The 20,846-nt window shown below is 41.1% G+C and overlaps 1 protein-coding gene across 1 annotated transcript in view; it reads left to right on the top strand.

Moving 5' to 3' along the window:
* The first annotated feature begins 8,643 nt into the window (after positions 1 to 8,643).
* LOC137280769 (inositol 1,4,5-trisphosphate-gated calcium channel ITPR2-like) overlaps positions 8,644 to 20,846 on the top strand; it is a 131,254-nt gene continuing 119,051 nt past the window's right edge. Inside the window, exon 1 of the mRNA XM_067811983.1 lies at positions 8,644 to 8,726. Coding sequence (XP_067668084.1) covers positions 8,644 to 8,726 — 83 coding nt within the window. The remainder of the gene's footprint in view (positions 8,727 to 20,846) is intronic.

Raw genomic sequence — 20,846 nt, 5'->3', positions numbered from 1 at the left:
ATTGTGACGTACACAAAGCACAAGGTGTGTATTTTCTTTTGTACCTCAGTCTGTTAAACGTGACACTGCACAACTGACTCAGGCTTGAAGTGAGACTAAGGTACACATTCATGCACACATAGTTCCAATATGTATCTGCAAGTTTGTGTCTTTGGCAGTGCGTGCAGAATGCAATATCCGAGACAGTGTTTACTTGAAAATACAGTAGGCTGGTATTTCAAAAACGAGTGTTAAAGTTCCTTTAACCCAACACTGTGTGAGAAATACTGTCATGACTGTGTATCTGTTTGACTAATTATGTGTATATATGAAACTGGTTATGAATTGTATGATAGCTGATACTGAATCTGTTCCAGATTTCACAGTTATGTTTCACATCACATCGAAGGTGCGCACAGCGCCTCTCCAAATACTAGCCCCAATACCATCTGCGCATGCGCATGAATTGCAATGTCAAGGACATTACATATCTTGACAACTGTACTCAGAAATGTACCTTGCAATATTGTTTCCGCATCTACCTGTATTTCTTCATCAAGGTTGTGTCAAAATATTGCTTATATTTTGTTTTAATAAAATGCAATTTACAATGTCATCTCGGTGTTCACCAAGCATGTGGGAGTCTCCCCGTCCACGTGGACATCGTGCACGTCCTACGTGTGCAGGAGTGGCTGCAGCTATTGTAACAGATGTTTAATATAGATGTAGACGTACAGCTTTGCCATATCGTGGTTTAATGGATAAACACAATAATATGAAGCAGTTGATTCTAACTTACCTGTGACAATTTACACAATAATATGAAGCAGTTTATTCTCACTTATGTGTGACAATTTACAAATGTCATATTAGTACCTAATTTCTAATTCCTGAAATAAAGTGAACGTCTTGCAAAGTCATGTCGGTCACAGTATAATCAGAGTCGCCCGTCTCGGTTTTGTCATTATAATGCCAAGTGCATAGCAAAAACCATCTCCTAAAATCTATTTGTACAGTGCAGTCGGGGATCGAACCACGTATCTCTTTAGGCAGGGGCTGTATCCACCATGCTAAGACTGCTGTCGGCTGTCGGAATTTTGGACACAAATTTACACAAGGAACCAGAGCGAGCTAAATCTGTAACTGATATTTTCGAATAAACCTTTAACCTTTGTGTTTAACCTTTGTGAAACGTTGTCTACATATTTGCTCTAATTAATCGAAGTGCATTATGCCTGATTAAAAAGGCATCTGTAGTTCTGAAGTCCTTTCATGTGTGATGTATGAGCCTTTTTCCCTTATTCTCAAATACAATCTAGAACAATACGGGAGAGAAAATATTTCTTGTATATTATCTTCGTCAATTGAAAGGTTAGATTTGTAGTTTTTCAAGTGAAGTTTACATTTCATTCTGTAGTTTTCTGGCAGATTTAGCCTCAGATTCCTTGAAAATTGTCCTTATCCTGTTTAAAAGTTAGAATGAAACAGAAATTGCAAGAATGGCAAATAACGCAGTTTATAGACAAACAGCAGAGCCAGGAAAGGTTTCTTCGAACAAAGGTCACCCAGACGGTTTTATGTACAGAGCTGCAACGTTTGAAGTTAATTTCTTTGACCGGTCCGTTTTTATCTTTGGCGTGAGAATATTTTTTATTTCGTTAACCGTTATAGTTCAAATGCGTGAATAGGCAAACATGCAAATCGATTTTCAGAGCGGACACATTTAGTTCATTTGTATTAGGCGCCGGAATTAGATCTGTAGTCTAAATCAAAAACCAGGGATATTGGGTTCTAATCTCGGTACAGTCTGATTGTGTATTTCCCTGATGGGGAAATGGTTAAGGGCCTGCATCACCTGCTGCTTTTCTGCATCGTCAAACTGACACACATATCTGTAATGTATGCATAGCAGTTTACAAAATCTGAAATGAATTCCTCGACTGTTTGAGGGCGGTGGGGTAGTCTAGGCTCGTCACGCCGAAGTCCCGGGTTCGACTATCCGCATGGGCACAATGTCTGACACCCATTTGCGGTGTCCCCTGCTGAAATATTGCTGGAATATTGCTAAAAGCGACATTAAACCATACTAACCAACTGTATACTAATGGAAGCGGTGATAAAATATTGATCCGTGCTCGTCAGTAGCCAAGTGTCTGAACCTGACCGGCCGATTCATTCCGTGGCCCTTAACGATAGTATAGGTGTTGATTGCCCGGTTCCTGATACAGTCACCTTTTACTTCAACCAATGGCATCCAAACGACAAATTTCATCTGGAGTCTCCACGGTGTTTTTGATTGGAATCCTGGTTCAAAGTTCACCTTCCGAGAAATCAAGCACGCATTCTTATTTTTTCAATTATAAAGGAGGGACAAAGCCAGTTGCCACAGCGACTGACATCCATTTCCAAAGGCTGCTTACCATGCATGTAGTCACGACGCGTATATGACTAAGGTCACTTAACTGAAATTACTTATAAGACGTTAATCCCTATTGTTAATCCACATCACTGTTGTATCGTACATTAACTGTCAGTCAACCTGAACGACCAAAGCAACCATGTCACTAGTCATTAACTACTGTTGTTCATACTAATAACTTAAGTCGGTTCCGGTCTAAAGACGAAGGAATCAGGTGGAACATTTAGCCGAGAGCACGTGTTCGACAAGGTGCTAACGAACACCAATACAATACCAATTCTACCATTACATGTTGGAAAGGTACACGGTGCTTCACCATTAAGCAATATGATCAATGTGTGACTCCTCTAATGTGACTTCAACAATAAGGATCAAAACAAAGAAAAATGTTTCTTTTTTTCAATTTGGGTGAATTTGGGTTTTGGGTACACAACCCTGTGCACTGAAAGAACCCACGAATCCATTGGTATATGACCAGATGGTGGTCACACGAATACGTGCAAACACCTAGTACAGCAACGTGCAGTAAACACGGACAAAGCACTGTGACTATGTGTCCCAGTCCACCAAGCTGTGAATGGGTACCTCGTAAGGATGGGAAAGCCCCATTTACTCGGTGCGCTGCAAGAGTTGTATGATCCCCAGGGAGCTGAGATTGAAAATACTATGTGCCGTTATGATGGACATCCAGTGATCAAGGGAAAACCAAAGTGCCCTTATGGAGCTGAACCGGCTAACTGGATGTGGGCGCTATACAAACGTCTAATATATGTATAACAAACGTGATTATTTCTCTTTAACCATCACTCGTTCCTGCAACAGTGTGCACACGTAAGCTCTGGTTGGGTAATCTTGTTCATACAGAAACTGACTCCGTGAATACCATACGGGAATTGCATTTGCAATCAAGTAAATCTTTCCAAGTTTGTATCGAAGAAAACCGGTTTATTTATTTTCAAACATACCATGCCTTGGGCTGCAAAGATTCTGTTCGATTCATCGAAAATCGAATCTGACTCTTTAGTTTCGATTTTCGATAACCATTCCCACTATTTCGATTCAATATTTGAGTACCTATTTAAATTATTTCCACACACAGACAGAACGTAATATTGACTGAAACTCGAGCAGTTTCAAGCGCCGGAATAAGCCGGACCATGATCTGTTGACGCCGGCTAATTGTCCAACGAGAATTTGTTGTAAGTAGACAATAGACAACCCCGGGTGACGATGGATTTCACACTTAAAAGGCCCTTCTGTGAGAATTAAATAAAATGATGTTTTTACCTGCATGAAGAATCGAATCGAAAATGGTCGAATCGAGAATCTAGTATTAAAACAAGGAGATCATGAGATATAAATGACAAGGGTAAATCTAAGACCTGTTCTTAACCACAAACATCATAATAAAAAAATATGCAAAAACACTTTTGTCTGTCAAACACCAAAACACACCCAATAATTTGCACATACAGCAGACAGTAGCGCCATGCAGTTGTTAAAGGTTTCAGTCTCATTTTGACACTTTCAAAGAAGGTCTACATGCATCTGGTAACCAAGGGGGCCTGTAAGTCTCGGGAGAACTACTTCCTATGTTGAGCTACTTCCCAGCACCCTTTGCGATATGCGAGACGGGGCGAATCTTACCTCCAGTACCAGATTTTCAGTGACAATATTCAAGAACCAGGTCTGGTTCCAAATTGCGCGACCGCCAAATATAACTTTAATTTATTATCAGACCGGACCAAGTGTAGAACCATGTTTTTCTGTCATAGCTGTTGGTAGTCTGAATAGTTGGTTAATTTGGGGACAGTTACTATATAGAAAGGAAATGTGTCATTCCTACAACGTTTATTGTTCCTTACTGTCAACTGAAAATCGTGAGACCTTTCGAACAGGCGTGAAACGTTGTTTGGCACCGGAAGTACTAAAGTCTCCCGAAGTAACGTGACCTATTCCTGTTAATCGTATTGTTTCTGATTTTCACAAAGCATTTATTTACGTCACCTCAGTCACTGTTTGTATGCGTATGGGTACCCGATGAACCGTACAGGTGGAGCGTCTACGAGCAAGTAACAAGCCAAAGTGAGCGTGCAGTGGTCAATGTTTTATAGACTGTTTCCATGATTGACAGACTGTGGAGCAGGTACCAGCAAACACCAAATGGCGATGATTGATCCAATTTAGGTCCCTATTGTTAACCACCATAGCTCAGAACCGATTGTTCGGAAACCAGTCGAGTTACGAAGCGTAACACTCTCACGTGTTCTGTTTTCAGACGAGTCGCAGTTCTCTTTGGTTGTCGTGTCTGAAGACATCGAAATGGACATCAGACCAGGGTCAATCTAACTGCCTGTTTATTTGTCTGTTTAATTTGTTCGTTTAACGTCGCACTTGGTTATTCTGTTGGGAGTTGATTAAAATCGCACAGTTGATGATCGGTTCATTTCAACCGATCAATCACTGAAAATGATTGGTGAAAGGTTTTTGCCAAATTCTCTTTTCATGCTTGTTAAGTCACAAAACGTTTTTGAGGATTTTTTAGCAAATTGCACAAGATGCTTCCTATCCTTAAAGGATTACTACTATGCTGGAAAAGTAATTTTCCTGAAGTCTTTAAGATAAATTCAGACGTGACTGTGTACCAGCTTATAATACTTATGAAATGTGAATTTAATGCAAGCGACAAAGCCACCCCTGTGAAGAATATTGTGGAAACAAACAAGAATTCCAAAATTGCTGGTGTTCGATTATGAGAAAACACGATCGATTGCATGGTCACTACAACAATATTCGATTATTTCAGTTCATCAGACCACCGTTACTTGGTCATATTGCCCCAGTTGTCCAGATCGGTGCACATGGACTCATTTGTGACCAACATTTATATCGACCTGAGATCCGGGAAGATACACGATAGAACTGGTTCGATTAACGGAATCAGTTGGTCACGTTCGCTGACTTGGTTGAATGTCATCATATTCATATTGCACATAATACCAGTCACTGGATTGTCTGGTCCAGACTCAATTAATTTTACATACCGTCAGAGAAATGGGATATTTGTTTTTTCCTGACAATAGATAAAAATTGACACATCATGTGGCTGTTACAACGTGACCTTGGATGGAGCAGAAAGAGCCGCAGAGGACAATCTTTATCTACGCCTGACTCATTATTAACACATATAAAAGAAAGACCACGATTGGTACATGTCGGCCTCCACGTGTCACGTGGTCAGGGCCCCGGTGTCGTCTTCATTACACACCTTCACCGCATACTTTGAATACAAGATTATTGATCATTTACTGTAACATAAAATCAAAAGTGGATAACATTATGGTTTAAATTAATAAGAACTACGGTATATTGCGTGTAATTGTTTAATAAATTCCCTTTTACCAACTTTGACTGATGGAGCAGTATTTGTCACAATGCACTGGAGAAAAAACTTTGGCTGCTGAATGAATTTGTCTCCTAACATCCAAGCAATGCATTCTTCTCTTTAACTTTGTACTTTGAAATGTTTACAAAAAATATGACTTTGAGAATCAGTAAACTTTAACCAAAGAGCTATAACTGATGGAACACTAAAACATGTAATGATTAACAGTATCAGTTAACTCACACTTCTCACATTTATCAGTATTCTTAATGTTAAGGTTATGAAATAAACATTATAAAATTTAAAAATTTAGTTGTTTGAATTTATTTTCTAGCGGAGGGATAGACATTCACTCGTCACGCCGAAGACCTGGGTTTGACTCCCCACATAGGTACAATGTGAGAAGCCTATGTCTGGTGTCCCCCGCCATGATCTTGCTGTATATTGCTAAAAGCGGCTTAAAACTAAACTCATTCGTTCCACACCACCGTCACTGGAAAATTGCCAAGTATGGTATTTAACATCCAACCAACTAGCAAACTATTTTGTCAGTTTGACAATATTGAGCGGCAGTGTTGGCCTTTTAATTAACTCCACTCCGTCTTGTCATTGTGCAGCCCCGTTTCAACACTCAGATGCTCACACTGTGTTGAAGCCGAGTAAAACCCACACACTGTCGACTGTTATTATGAGTAGTCAGTCACCCGTGAAACACTCCGGTTTATCCCCTTCGGAACCGAGATATCTTCCGACCTTTCTCGTCGATATACGAAACAAAAAACGAAAAACAATCACCTAGTATCACGTCTTATTAACTGAACGCGGAGCGTTAAAAAAAGAAACTAACAATTAATTTCATTTTCCTGAGTTTTGAACTGAGCAGACCGTGCATATCCATTGTGCGAATCTGTTTTGTCAAGGGAGGTAACTGAGGGAAGGACAATGACTGTGTTGTTGATCCAGCAAAAACCCGTTACGGTTCAGAGGTTTTAGTGTACACGCTCTCCGTGCCGATTGACAGATCATGTGACTGACTCCATGACAACATAATGCCGTCCGCAAGAGCCTGATCCCTTCAGCCATGTGTATGAACGAGTTCCCTCGCAACTAACAACAGTGCTTACGTTTTTCTTATGGACATTCATTTCGTTCATTGAAAACTAATGAATTATTCATAGGTACTTAGTGAACATCTAAGTGATCAGTCGAGCTATGCACACTAAAACGTGTACATCTTTGTCTTTTAGAATTGGTAAAACCCTTAATTTTATGGCTATGTCATATAATTGTGGTAAACGACATAAAGATGGTTCTTAAAAGAAAGAGTATTGTTTTACTCCGCGTTTAGCAATATTCCAGCAATATCACAGCAATATTCCAGCAATATCACGGCTGCAGACGTCAGCAATGGGCTTCAGACAACATTCCCATGTGGGGAATCGAACCCGTGTCTTCGACACGACAAGCGGTCGCTTTAACCATTAAGCCACCTCCACCGTGCCGGTTTTGAAAAGAGGATGCATATATTACTATTATTATCATTGTTGTTATCAACAATCAAAACCGCACCTTTATCACAAAGTAGACTGAACAGAGATTAATTTCCTTCAGAGAGTACATTGTCATATTCTTAATCCAGAGTTTTGATTTAGCGAACATCATTCAAATAATACGGGTGAGTGAGTGAGTGAGTGAGTGACTGAGTGAGTGAGTGACAGACTGAATGAGTGTAGGTTTACACCGCAACCAGTAACATTCCAGCTATATGGCAGCGGTCTGATAATAATCGACCAGAACCAGACAATCCAGTGATGAACAGCATGAGCACTGATCTACGCAACTGGGAACCGAAGACATGTGTCAACCAAGTCAGCGAGCCTGACCACCCGAACCCGTTAGTCGCCTCTTACGACAAGCATATTCGCCTTTAATGGCGAGCATAGGTTGCTAAAGGTCTGTTCTGTAGCGGACCTTCACGAGTCAGAATAATAGGAAGTGCGAGTGAAACGTGTCTAGAGGAATATTTCAGTGAGCAGTGTTCATATCGCCCGGAGACTCACAAAGATACAGGATAGAGCTGGCCTGGCAGGTGGTCAGGCTCGCTGATTTGGTTGGTTGAATGTCATCATATGTCCATTGCGCATGATATCCATCACCAGATTGTCTGGTCTTGATTCGATTATTTACTGACCGCTGCCAATAAACTGCGATAATCCGGCATGCAGCACCAAACAGCACAGGAATGTAATTTTAATAGATTCTTAGTTGATACTATCACAAATTAAACTTGAACACAGTAAAAGCATATGATTATTGAAACTTAAATCACCGTTACGACATCAGCTTAAATACGTTTCTTTCATTGATCTCTTGATCTTCAATATACAGATATAATCCTTCTTGAAATTTATATTCAATGACATTTCGCATTATAACACATCTCATGTTGTTGACATTAAGACATTACTAACTTACTTGGATTCCACTTCACTAATCTCGAAAAGAAAACAACTTTTAAACCAGTCTAAAATGATTTGTAAATATCGATCACGAAAGAGCAACGTCTGAGTGCGTCAGTAATAATTTATGAGTATAGCTAGTTGTCACACCAATACGATAACACCAAGCGTGAGCGCGCTACGTTCTGTTTTCATACATTCGGGGGTAGTCTCAACGAGCACATGCTTGTCGTATCTACAACAAATATAGCATTAAGGAAATCCTTCACAATGCGCTTAAGCGATCTCGGTTAGCCAGTCCCCATACCCTAGTGCAGGAGTAAAGGTGTTTTTCTTTTTCTTTTTAAGGAGTATGTGCATTTAGCAAGAGAATCTCGAAGTAACCGAGATAATTCAGCAATATGGACGATACTTTAAGTATCGGTGACATTGTGTGTCTCTATTCGGAGGAATCGCTCGGATTTGTTTACTCTTCACAAACAAGGTAAGCTTGTCACGATATTTAGACCCGATATTCAACTTTGCATGTCTGTGGTGGGTTTTATTGTCAGACGCAGGCAACAACATTATGAATGAAATATGAATGTGTAAGTGTAATGTACGTAGATGGGATTTTCAGATCTTTATGGAAACGAAGACAGATATATAACGCATATTACGTTGCATAATGGACTTCTGTGATCATTGTTAAGACATTTTTTAACTATTTAAAAACCCTCTTATATCACGAATAACAGATATTTGCAACAATATTTTCAGCAAAGGCGTTAAACCCTGGATTTTGAAGTTTCGGCAGATCATTGCAGTACTTATCACACTAAACGTTTGTAAGTTTGTACCTCATAATTCAAGCGTTGATCTTAAATCCGCTTTAGGAAGAAACCGCTTTGTGCTCAGATTAGGATAAAATTAGGATATGTGAACGAAAACATGAAAAATAAAAATACTTCAATGGGGTAGTGCACATACACTATATATTTTATGTAGTTGGTTTTCAAAATGGTCAGATTTCCTTTTCAAATGCTTTAAAAATTAAGGTATAGCTAGCTATACCTGTCAAAGCGAGGAGAAACGACAAATGACAGACTTGTAGACTATCTATGTTAGTGTGTTTGTCTTTTATTAGAAAGAACGGTAACCCCAGTGTATATTGATGTTATTTTTTCCATATAATTATCTCTGTGGAGGATGATCATGATGATGATGATGATCATGATGATGATCATGGTGGTGATGATGATGTTGATGATGATGGTGGTGGTGTGGTGATGTTATGATGATTACGATTATGATTATGATGATGACAGTCATGACCACTCTTGTCTAAACGTATGAATGAGATCAATAGTCACGCTTTTATAAGCATTATAACAAATATTAATCATAGTCATGGCGATAATGCCATAATACCACTGCTACTACTACTAATAACAACGGTATCTGAACTCCCCGTACACCTGCTGGTCATCACCGCATCCATCAATAACAGATCGAAGTTGCAGGTCAGTTATCACTGTGAACGGATTCACATCTGGTATTATCAAACACACCGACACCACCCATTTGTTATACGGCAATGCACAGCGTACGAGCATCTCTCGGCATGTCTGTGTTACGTAACAGCTACAGCGCCTCGTTGCCGTAACTTCAACAACGACGGTGTTGGGGTTCTTTGCAATTATCACGTTGACGCTTTCTCATGGATACTCGCCAGAACCTGGTTTGACGCTTTCTTTGACGCTTTCTCAGGAATACCCGACAGAACCTGGTTTGACGCTTTCTTGGGAATTACCCGACAGAACCTGGTATGACGCTTTCTCTGGAAATACCCGACAGAACCTGGTTTGACGCTTTCTCAGGGATACCCGACAGAACCTGGTATGACGCTTTCTCAGGAAATACCCGACAGAACCTGGTTTGACGCTTTCTCAGGAAATACCCGACAGAACCTGGTATGACGCTTTCTCAGGAATACCCGACAGAACCTGGTATGACGCTTTCTCAGGGATACCCGACAGAACCTGGTATGACGCTTTCTCAGGAAATACCCCACAGAGCTGATTTGACGCTTTCTCAGGAAATACCCGACAGAACCTGGTTTGACGCTTTCTCAGGGATACCCGACAGAACCTGGTATGACGCTTTCTCAGGAAATACCCCACAGAGCTGATTTGACGCTTTCTCAGGAAATACCCGACAGAACCTGGTATGACGCTTTCTCAGGGATACCCGACAGAACCTGGTATGACGCTTTCTCAGGAAATACCCGACAGAACCTGGTTTGACGCTTTCTCAGGGATACCCGACAGAACCTGGTATGACGCTTTCTCAGGAATACCCGACAGAACCTGGTTTGACGCTTTCTCGGGAATACCCGACAGAACCTGGTTTGACGCTTTCTCAGGAAATACCCGACAGAACCTGGTTTGACGCTTTCTCAGGAATACCCGACAGAACCTGGTATGACGCTTTCTCAGGGATACCCGACAGAACCTGGTATGACGCTTTCTCAGGAAATACCTCACAGAGCTGATTTGACGCTTTCTCAGGAAATACCCGACAGAACCTGGTTTGACGCTTTCTCAGGGATACCCGACAGAACCTGGTATGACGCTTTCTCAGGAATACCCGACAGAACCTGGTTTGACGCTTTCTCAGGAATACCCGACAGAACCTGGTATGACGCTTTCTCAGGGATACCCGACAGAACCTGGTATGACGCTTTCTCAGGAAATACCCGACAGAACCTGGTTTGACGCTTTCTCAGGAATACCCGACAGAACCTGGTATGACGCTTTCTCAGGGATACCCGACAGAACCTGGTATGACGCTTTCTCAGGAAATACCCGACAGAACCTGGTTTGACGCTTTACCAGATATGCAAAGAATTGCAATGTCGCTTTCCCGGACTCGCCAAGGAGACTGAGTGGATCGGGTGGTTTTGCCCTTTAAAATGCCAACTGCATGGTATCGTGTACGACTGCTGTCGTCCATCACGGTATTGTCTCGTCGGATGTTTTACATCCGCCATCCTACAGCTGTAGTGAGTGAGTGAGTGAGTGAGTGAGTGAGTGAGTGTTACACCACACCTTTAGCATTACTCCAGCAATATTACAACGGGGTACACCAGAAATGGGCTTCACACTGTATCCATGTGGGGAATCGGCGTGACAAGCGAACGCTTTAACCACTAGGCTACCCCACCGCCCTTCATAGAGATGGAATATTACTCATTGCAAACACAAACATAAATAACAGAATTCAGCCTGATGTTAAACGTCGTGTAATGACACAGTCGGCAATATTCAAGCTTCTCTAAAGAGCATGTAAATAACTGAGTCTGGGCCACACAAACCCGTGATTGATGTTTATACCCAACGTCCATTCCCCAACAATGACATCACACAACCGAGTCACCGAACCTCACCACCCGTGTATTCGGTCGCCCGAAACAACGAGCACAGGGGACATGTCCTTGCTCGGAACGCCCACGAGGTCTTGTTGTCATAGCTGGACAAATATTATGCATGGCCAGGTTTATCTGACCCTGGACAGGGTAAATACGCCTATTTTGATGGATTAACTACTAGTATATATTTTTCATTCCAATCGTTAGATCACGCGAAGGTTAAGCGGTTTGATCGATCGCTCAAGACTATAGTAGGATGAATGCCGCCTTGTCTTTTGTCTGTTTGGAGAGTATGTTAATGGGCTTTAACCTAATTTTCTTTTGAAACTACTTCTTCAGTTTTTTGATATTCTTAAAATTTGCATTTAAATTGATCTTAATTTTAAACATTTACGCTTTGTATTGATATGTTGGTTGTTTTTGTCGTCGCTATAGTAACGTCGATTACAGCAATATTAACAGTGACGACGACGACGACGACGATGATGATGATGATGATGAATGGTGATGACGATGACTACGATGACGATTATGGGTGGGGCTGACGACGACAATGATGATGACGATAATAATGATAATGAGTCATAATGAGTTACGGACATTCTTTATTCACTTTATGGAATGACGTAATTATAACGCTGATAATGTCACCGTGCCCCCAAAAGTGGATTGGTGCTCATGCAGTCAGTCATTAGGTTCCTGGTCCAGATTCGAACTGGGCGATTCGGAAATCCGACTAGAAACTAGACACAGCTTGTCATATACTCACACTCATACCGCCAAGATCTGAATCAGTTTCTGAATAACATTTCTATGAATTATCGGTAAAATACCGTTCAAATGGGAGTTCAACGCAATTCACAATCTCAATTATTAGAGATAGTCATCGAGTGGCACTTAAAGACTGAAAGACCTCAATTAACAGGAGGCTCAGATATGCCACAATGTCATTCGCTCCGTCTACGTCAGGGGTACGTCTTCTTTAACGGTGTCGAAGAAAACAAGAAAACTATTCGAGGTAAGATCATGTAACAAAGGATTACGTTTTGCATTCGAGTATTTTCACCTTAATCCACCTAAATCCTAGAGTTTATGGGATGACCGCTGGATGACCGCTGTTGATTAGCTCTGGGTCATCTAGCTCTGTGTTTACAATGATCTGTTCGCCATTTGATCGTCCTCACCCAGGGATCTTAACGAATCCAATGAATATAAACTAGCTGTGAATAGCTTCATTAAATGGCCAACATCGCGAACACGTCACGACGCGATTAAATATCTTTTTCAAACACAGAGCCACAACGTATTTGATTAGTTTTGATCCTTTCAAAATATATTTTTAAAGGAAATTTTCGAGCCAAATTTCCAGGAAAAAGCACACAAACACATCGTTGGCGTCTCTTTTGTTAACATATGGATTAGTTTCCATGGCTATGCAATTAGGTAATTACAATTTGGACGTATCGGATATCCCTTTAGGAGAATGCAAGCTTATCACATTTTATAGCGTTGTGTATCGGTCCCTTATCGGCATGTGTCTGGTGTCAGATTATTTTCGGTTACTATTCCCTTTGGAACTTGATGTACATTCATTGTCCGCGATTCTTATTCATAACAACGTCGAATGTTGTGGTGTTTCAGATGAGGTCTATTTGCTTTTATTGCAAGAATATAATTTGTCAAAATGGCCAAAAAATATGTGTAACTGATTTCATTATGGTGTGTTTTAGATCCGCCACTCCTTTACATATATATATAGAGAGAGAAATTTTAGTTGAACACCAGTTCTAGTGGTCCGTAGAGTGGTAGCAGAGTGGTTCGAATCCGCGTTGCGTCATACCAAGAGACGGTACTTTATGTTACCAGGCCTGCCGGTCATCATGACGGATATAACACAAGGCCTGGTCAGATCAGAGCTATTTGTGTGGAGTATGTATGTTGCTTTCCTTCACACACGGCGATATCGGACTATGTATGCGACTAGCAGGATCGGGTGGTCATGCACACCGAGTTGTTTGTGGCATGTCATTGTATCCCAACTGCCTAGATCGATGCTCATGATGCTGATCACTAGATTGTCTGGTCCAGACTCGATTATTTACCGCCAAATAGCTGGAATAAATTGCTGGGTGCAGCGGAAAACAACAGCCAAACAACCAACACACAGACCAAGCCTTGTGTTCAATGACTTGTACGAACAAAACTACATCCTGACAAATGTATTCATTCTTGATCGATAATAGCAAGAAGCTTCGACGCTGAACGGGTCAAGCATATGGCATTACTCGGTTTACGCATGTGCGTGCTAGTTCGCTGTTTCCGGTGTAGGAATGTTCGGCTATAGCATATCACATTCCAGTGAGCTGGGACAGAAAACAAACCTGTGTCATCTACCTGTAATCAGGTAGACACCTTGCAGGTAGCTCTGTGCATGTGTTCTGCCAGGTGAGGTTGAGATAACCTGTGGTTTGCTGAGTCAGAATTTCTGCGAAAGCTGACGGCTTTATGGAGACGTGTCAGATCAGGTTGAAACGTGGATAAATCTTTTTGGAAACTGTTCGAGATTTTGTTTTAGCAAAGGTTGGGGTGTGATGTGTTTGTTCCCATAAATAACATGAACTGAACAAAATGAGCACCTGGAAGCCATAAAACTATCCCCTTTCTTTATCTCATCAACTTCTAAGTGAACAAGTTGAAGTTCAGAGTAGTTGAGTATTTACCCGCAATTGCAATTCACACTGGGTATTGATAGATTTCTTGGCGACATTATGTTGATCTCCATTTGGCTCAGTCTGTGAGGTATAATCACACTCGTGATTTTCTGACGAAAATGCACAGCTTATAAGGCTGTCTAGCACATATTTAGTCTTGTCGAATGTTGGTTTGTATGGTATGGAATCCTACTGGTGCCTACAGCCTAATACACTTCATATCTACGTACTAATGAAATTATTCAGAAGCATCAGTCAAACCTTCGAGGAAAACACCTTAAATTTTAATGAAGAGTTAAGTTGATACATGTCCTGGTAACCACTGCACACACGCATCAAGGATGAAGTCAAACAAATCAAATAGTTAATTGAGTAAGTGAGTGAGTGAGTGAGTGAGTGAGTGAGTGAGTGAGTGAGTTGGGTTTTACACAGCTTTTTGCTTTTATTCCAACAATGTCATTGCTGGGGACACCAAAATGGGCTTCACACATTGTCCCCATGCGTTACAAGCGTTCCTAGAACAACTAGGTTACCCCCACGACATTAATTCAGGCAGAGATTGCATTACGATAATGTGCGTATCGTCATAGTAGATAAAAGTATCGCAGGTTAATATATTTACGTTGATGTTAGAAAGGTTCTCGATTTCGGGACCTAAAAGCTTCAATCAAAACGGCCAACACTGGGTGTCACTCACTAACTCTTTCCTATCCCGAACTGACATTCACCGATTGACCTATTCACCGAGTTCAGAGCGTTCAGAGTGCCGGTAAACCCACTCACTCACTCACTCACTCTTATTGGCTGTTGTTTGAACTATTAAATAGGAAGACATTGATGTTAATGCCTGTTTACCGCTTCACTCGTGTACTTTAACCTTTATTACAGTTTGTGCATTACCTGTGAAGATCTTGGTACAATTGATCTTCTGAGCCCAGATTTTCGAAGCTCTCTTAGCGCTAAGATTGTCGTAAGTGCCATACATTAACAATAATTTACGACTATCATAGCGCTAAGAGAGCTTCGAAAATCTAGGCCCTGCAACCCAAGCGACAGGTGTTCAGGCTCGTATGCTAATTGCGAAGGTCGATGCTCATGCTGTTGACCATTGGATTGTCTAATCCAGGCTTGGTTATTTACAAACCGCCACTATATGGCTTCAATATTGCTTAGTCCAACGTTAAACAGCAAACAAACCAACACTACTCCGAACCTCCGAGTGAAATGTGTGTTGCCTAAACCAGATCGACTGGTATAATTGTACTATGTTCTCTCGGATAGAAAATTGCTGAGTGCCAGGCACCATCCTGACACAACAGAACAATGCTGATTGGAGTATGCCCTTTTGTTTGGATCAACTTATTACGGTTTATCGGTTATATCCCTTATAAGTAGGCTGTCGGTAAACCGCAGTAATGTGTGCGCGGTGATGGAAACTAAAACCAATAGCTTAGTTCGCTGCACATTTGGGCGTCACTGGGATCGGATCGGGATTTGGAGCTCGGGATCTCGATCCACAAAGTGTTTGTAGCGCTAAGACATTCGCAGTCCCATGTAAATTACAAAGTCACGGCCACGTTACGAATGCTGCAAAAAGTACACCATTGAATTCAATATTTTTCCTTCATTTTACTATGAAACGTGTTGAACTATAGTACGTGGACAGTGCGCACTTTACAATCAGACATGTGTGGCGTCGTTCTCTATGGTTATTAGACCAATCAAAAGGTACGAAATCACTTGGAATTAATTTTCAGACTGACGACAAGTACCAGTGGCCTTACGCATTTTTCCTATTCCTGTACAGGTGTTAAAGAAATATCAAACTTAATATATGCAATATGCCTCTCGTACCTTGATATAAATAACAAGCTGACAAGGACTGAGTCGGGCTTTGAACTTTGATTTACATCACGGCGTATCGGACTGTTTCATCGCAAAATCCTCAGTGATGCTAGTTCTTTTTTCATTTAATTCCCTTGAATTCCCTTGTCCTAATCCCCAAAGCATTAGTTACGACCTGTCGTAACTCTACACTTTAACATAGACATACGACTGTCGTATCACTACACTTTAACATAGACTTACGACCTGTCTTAAGTCTACACTATAACATAGATTTACGACCTGTCTTAAATCTACAGTATAACATGGACTTACGACTGTCGTAACTCAACACTTTAACATAGACTCACGACTGTCGTAACCCTACAGTTTAACATAGACTTACGTCTGTCGTAATTTTACACTTTAACTTAGACTTACAACTGCCGTAACTCTACACTTTAACAAAGACTTACAGGTGTCGTATCACTACACTTTAACATAGACTTACGACTGTCGTATCACTACACTTTAACATAGACTTATGACTGTCGTATCACTACGAACGCTTTGTAGATGGAGACTCTGGGACCCTATCCACAGACCATTAGCAGTACTATGCCATTAGTTAGCCTATGATTAAGCGTGGAGTTACGTCTTAAAATTACGAACTCCTTGTGGCCGGGACCCCGGATTCAGTAATCTGCAGTATCAAAGAGGTATATTTTATGTCCGACAGTGGAACTGTTAAGCCAAAATTTGACTAAGAACCACCACCAAGAAACCTTAGCATTCCATATTTTACACTTGTTAAATCTTGAAGGTTACTAATGACATCACTCTTCCCCAGCCATGCCACCATTGCCAACAGCTACTATCCGTGTTTGAGTGGACACTGGAGTGCAGACCTTGTGTGCCCGGATATCTGTAGGGCTTGTCACATTACATGAAATACCTTCATGTCGCCACAGGCTTTTGTCTCTGGTTTTCGGCAAATCGTTGCAAGCGATATCCTTCGATACATACCTCGTTTTACGCCCTAGTCATTCAGAGAAAAAACGCAGGTTCCGGAAATGGACGACGGGTGCCGAATGCTGCACGCAGCAGCTGCCAAAACCTTTGAAACCGGATGCTATTTGTCCAGAAACACGGTGCACAAACCTTCTTGCAGAATTAGGAAGATTAATGTAGCTTTGGAAAATCTCAAAATCATGACATGACATGGCAGTTTTCTCGTATAGTCGGTTTACAGTGAAAACGTACCAATATATTTCACAATGGCCGAAAAGGTAATCTCTACTGGTAAACGAAGATTTAGGGCATTCCGTGACTTTAGAATGAGCGGCGTTCATCCAGCCAATCAAAACGTCGCTTACAAGATCTGAAAAAGATTATTAATAGTCCCTGTAGCAGGAAACGTTTTAGCCAAACTATCTGGCTGGATTTGAGATACACACATTCAGCAAGTTCCACTTGTGAATCTCTAGTTACCGTGAAACTAGATATACGTAGTGCATTGTCCTAAACGTGCAAAGTATTGATCTAACATCGATCCCAAGTCTTATATTGTAGAGTATTGAACGTCACTAGGTTTTTCAATGGATAGGCTAGACGAACTTTGACACGTATGTGTCGACCGAAGAAATGGTTCCTGTGCGACGAACGTGGGACATGTGTTATCACAGGTCTTCCAGCCTTAAGGTTCCGGTCAATGTCCACCTCGAGGCAGATTTAACTTCAGGAGACTTCTATGAGAGTTTATAGTGTTCACGGGGCGATATGGTTACCTAGTGATCACAGCGTTGCGTCACGCCGATGACCCGATACCTCACATGGGTACAATATGTAATACCCATTTCTGGTGTCCGTATCTGTGAAATTGATGTGACGTTGTTAATACTAAACTCACTCCCTCGCTCACCGTGGTGTTCAAAAGATCTCCACGGGGTCTAAGAAACACGGTAATAGTTATCTTTTCTGTGTGTAACCCTATACCTCCAGAGGGTGAAAGCGTATACCAGTATATTTTACAAGTACATACGTTACAAGTATACTTTACAAGTACAAATGTACATCCCATGCATGTAGGCATTGCGCTGGGTTGCGCTGGCAATCTGGAGGCAGTCTACACTTAAGCGAGGGTATGCATCCCTTATGGTTTTCAAATAACAGATGTGAAGGATTATACTTTTCTAAGTAATCAGTGTGAAGTCGGTAAACAGTTGATCACACCATACTGATGAATTACGCCGCACTCAGCAATATGTCGGATACAGGGTTGTTGTACTTAAGAAATTACAGTTCGCTCTACCACCGTGTACAGTGTAATAAAGCACACTTTCGCCCTGAACTATTATAGTTAAAGCACGAGGACAAGCGAAAGTGTACTTTATTACACTGTACATGGTTGTAGAGCGAACTGTATTTCTTTCCTAAGATGCCGTATTTCCAAGCCTAATTTCGATTAATCTATGGCAGAAAACAATCGACGGTGTCTGTGACCAAAATTAAGAATCCTCGCACAGGGCTAACTGACACGCTGTTCTTTTGACGTGTCAGCCCCCTACGTTAAGACAAACGTCACTAGGAAAACAAATGATGAACAGTTGGGTGAAGGTTTATGTTCGGGTTAAATATCTTCTCTAGATCATTTTAATTACATCTGTGATTCTCTTTTACAACAATTAATTACCTCATGTATAATGTACATATATACTCACGCACGAACGAGCCACATTATATAGCTGCGTTATTGCTAAGAGCAGCTTTCAGCATCAAACAAAATCAAATTCTAGTATTTGACTCACGAGAGCAGTTTCTACTAGCAGGGACAGTAACGTTCGCTCGTCACGCCAAACAGCCGGGTTTGATTCCCGACATGGTTCAAATGTCTCTTTCCCGGTGTCCCCCGTCGTGATGTTGGTATACTGGTAAAAGCGGCGTAAAACAATACTCACTCAATCCCTCTACTGACGGAAATCATCTGTGCTCCCAGTCTTTGAATATATGCATTCTTAATAGTTTCTTAAGTGTTTCAAGTGTTTAGTGAGCACTTCCTTGCCTGAAGTCCCCTCGCTACTCGTAAAATCCCACCCCAGTTTTCCCAGAATGTCAGCTACATCTGACCTGCTCCTCTGTGCAATGATAATAATCTCAATTTCATACTGTACTCAACGCAATCGATTACGTTTTATCTCCCTGCTTTTTGACTCCAGTATCACTGATATACCTAGTTTATGGCCTCTCGTGATTTATTGGCTGTTGTTTCAACTATTGGCCAGGGTTGTATTGATGTTAATGCATTTTAAACTGTTTTATTCCCAACTCGAGAAGGGATAAACCACTTGAACAGTACACCTTTACATTTTTGGTTTGACATCATGTGAAGACTATTCAGATGGGGGCATCACGGCGAGAGTCGAGTCATGAGTTTTAGGTAGTAGACAGTCGCAGAACTCACGGGGACACATACTGAGGGGAAAAGGTAAGGGGTTACACGAAAGCAATAAAGCTTGTGAAGAAACCTGGAAACAAAGTGAACACTCGTGCTTTCATGTTATCCATTTTTGTATTCGCTCAGTATACGTTTAACATAGCGCGTGTGGACTCTCGTCTTTGTGTTGTAGTTAGTAGTACGCGGTAGTATAAAAATGTTAAATTCACTGACATACAAAAACTGACGTACAAAAGAAAGTAAATGCAGCTGTTTGGGAATTCTATTTTGAAGAACAAAGCAAATATTTTGAAAAGTGTTTTGATTGTTACTTACAAGACACAAACATTGTGTACAAATAGCAAAACACCGCGTATATCTTTTACAAAGCTGTGAGTTTGTTGCCTTCAAAGTACCTGTAATGCACCAGAAACAGTTTCTCGATTGAAATAAATAGTGGAAAACTTGCTAAAGGTACACACATTGCCAAGAGTATCAGAAGTCGTGAGAGAACGAACCAAGATGAGAGAATGTCGCCAGAATGTTCGGCTGTACAAGACAGACCATCAACACACTACTGACCCACTTCAAGACAAGTCTCAGAGCTGCAAGAGCGAAGTGACCAACTCGCAAGATGACAATCAACTGCCAGTTCTTGAAAGGCACATAGAAGTTGGTATTTAAGTATAAGACAAAGCGTTGTGGATGTCAACTTGTTCTATATTCTATACACGACGTCTGTAGGCTTTTCCTGCCTCTTCTTCAGGTGAATGCTAAGAAACAGATATACAACTTGAAGATATATATGCTAGTTATATACATGAAGCCAGAGAGAATTAAGCAAGTATGTAAAGAGTGAAATAAGTATAAATGTTTTACAGTGTTTCAAATGATCCCAAAGCACCAAGTGTGCACTTTCTTTTGTACTTCAATTTATCATGTCGAAAGATCATTCATCACTGATTACACTAACGTCCTTGAACTTCGCATGTAAATGAGAGTGGCGCCCCCTGGACAGTCGTTAATGGGTTGTTTTCATGTAGCCGATGGAATCTCGTGTCGTGAATTTTTCAAGTAGCGGTATTCTGATCCAAGTACTTCCAAAGCGTATACACCATCTGCTCACTCTGATAAGGATGGACATGCGGGACATTCCATGACTCGTGGGGTCCTTTCTCTTACGTTGAACCGAATTCCAAGACAGATTTTACGTGACAGTCAAATATA

This window comes from Haliotis asinina, chromosome 4 (assembly GCF_037392515.1).
Source record: "Haliotis asinina isolate JCU_RB_2024 chromosome 4, JCU_Hal_asi_v2, whole genome shotgun sequence".
In the NCBI taxonomy this organism is placed as follows: Eukaryota; Metazoa; Mollusca; class Gastropoda; order Lepetellida; family Haliotidae; genus Haliotis; species Haliotis asinina.
This window is presented reverse-complemented; position numbering and strand designations above follow the sequence as displayed.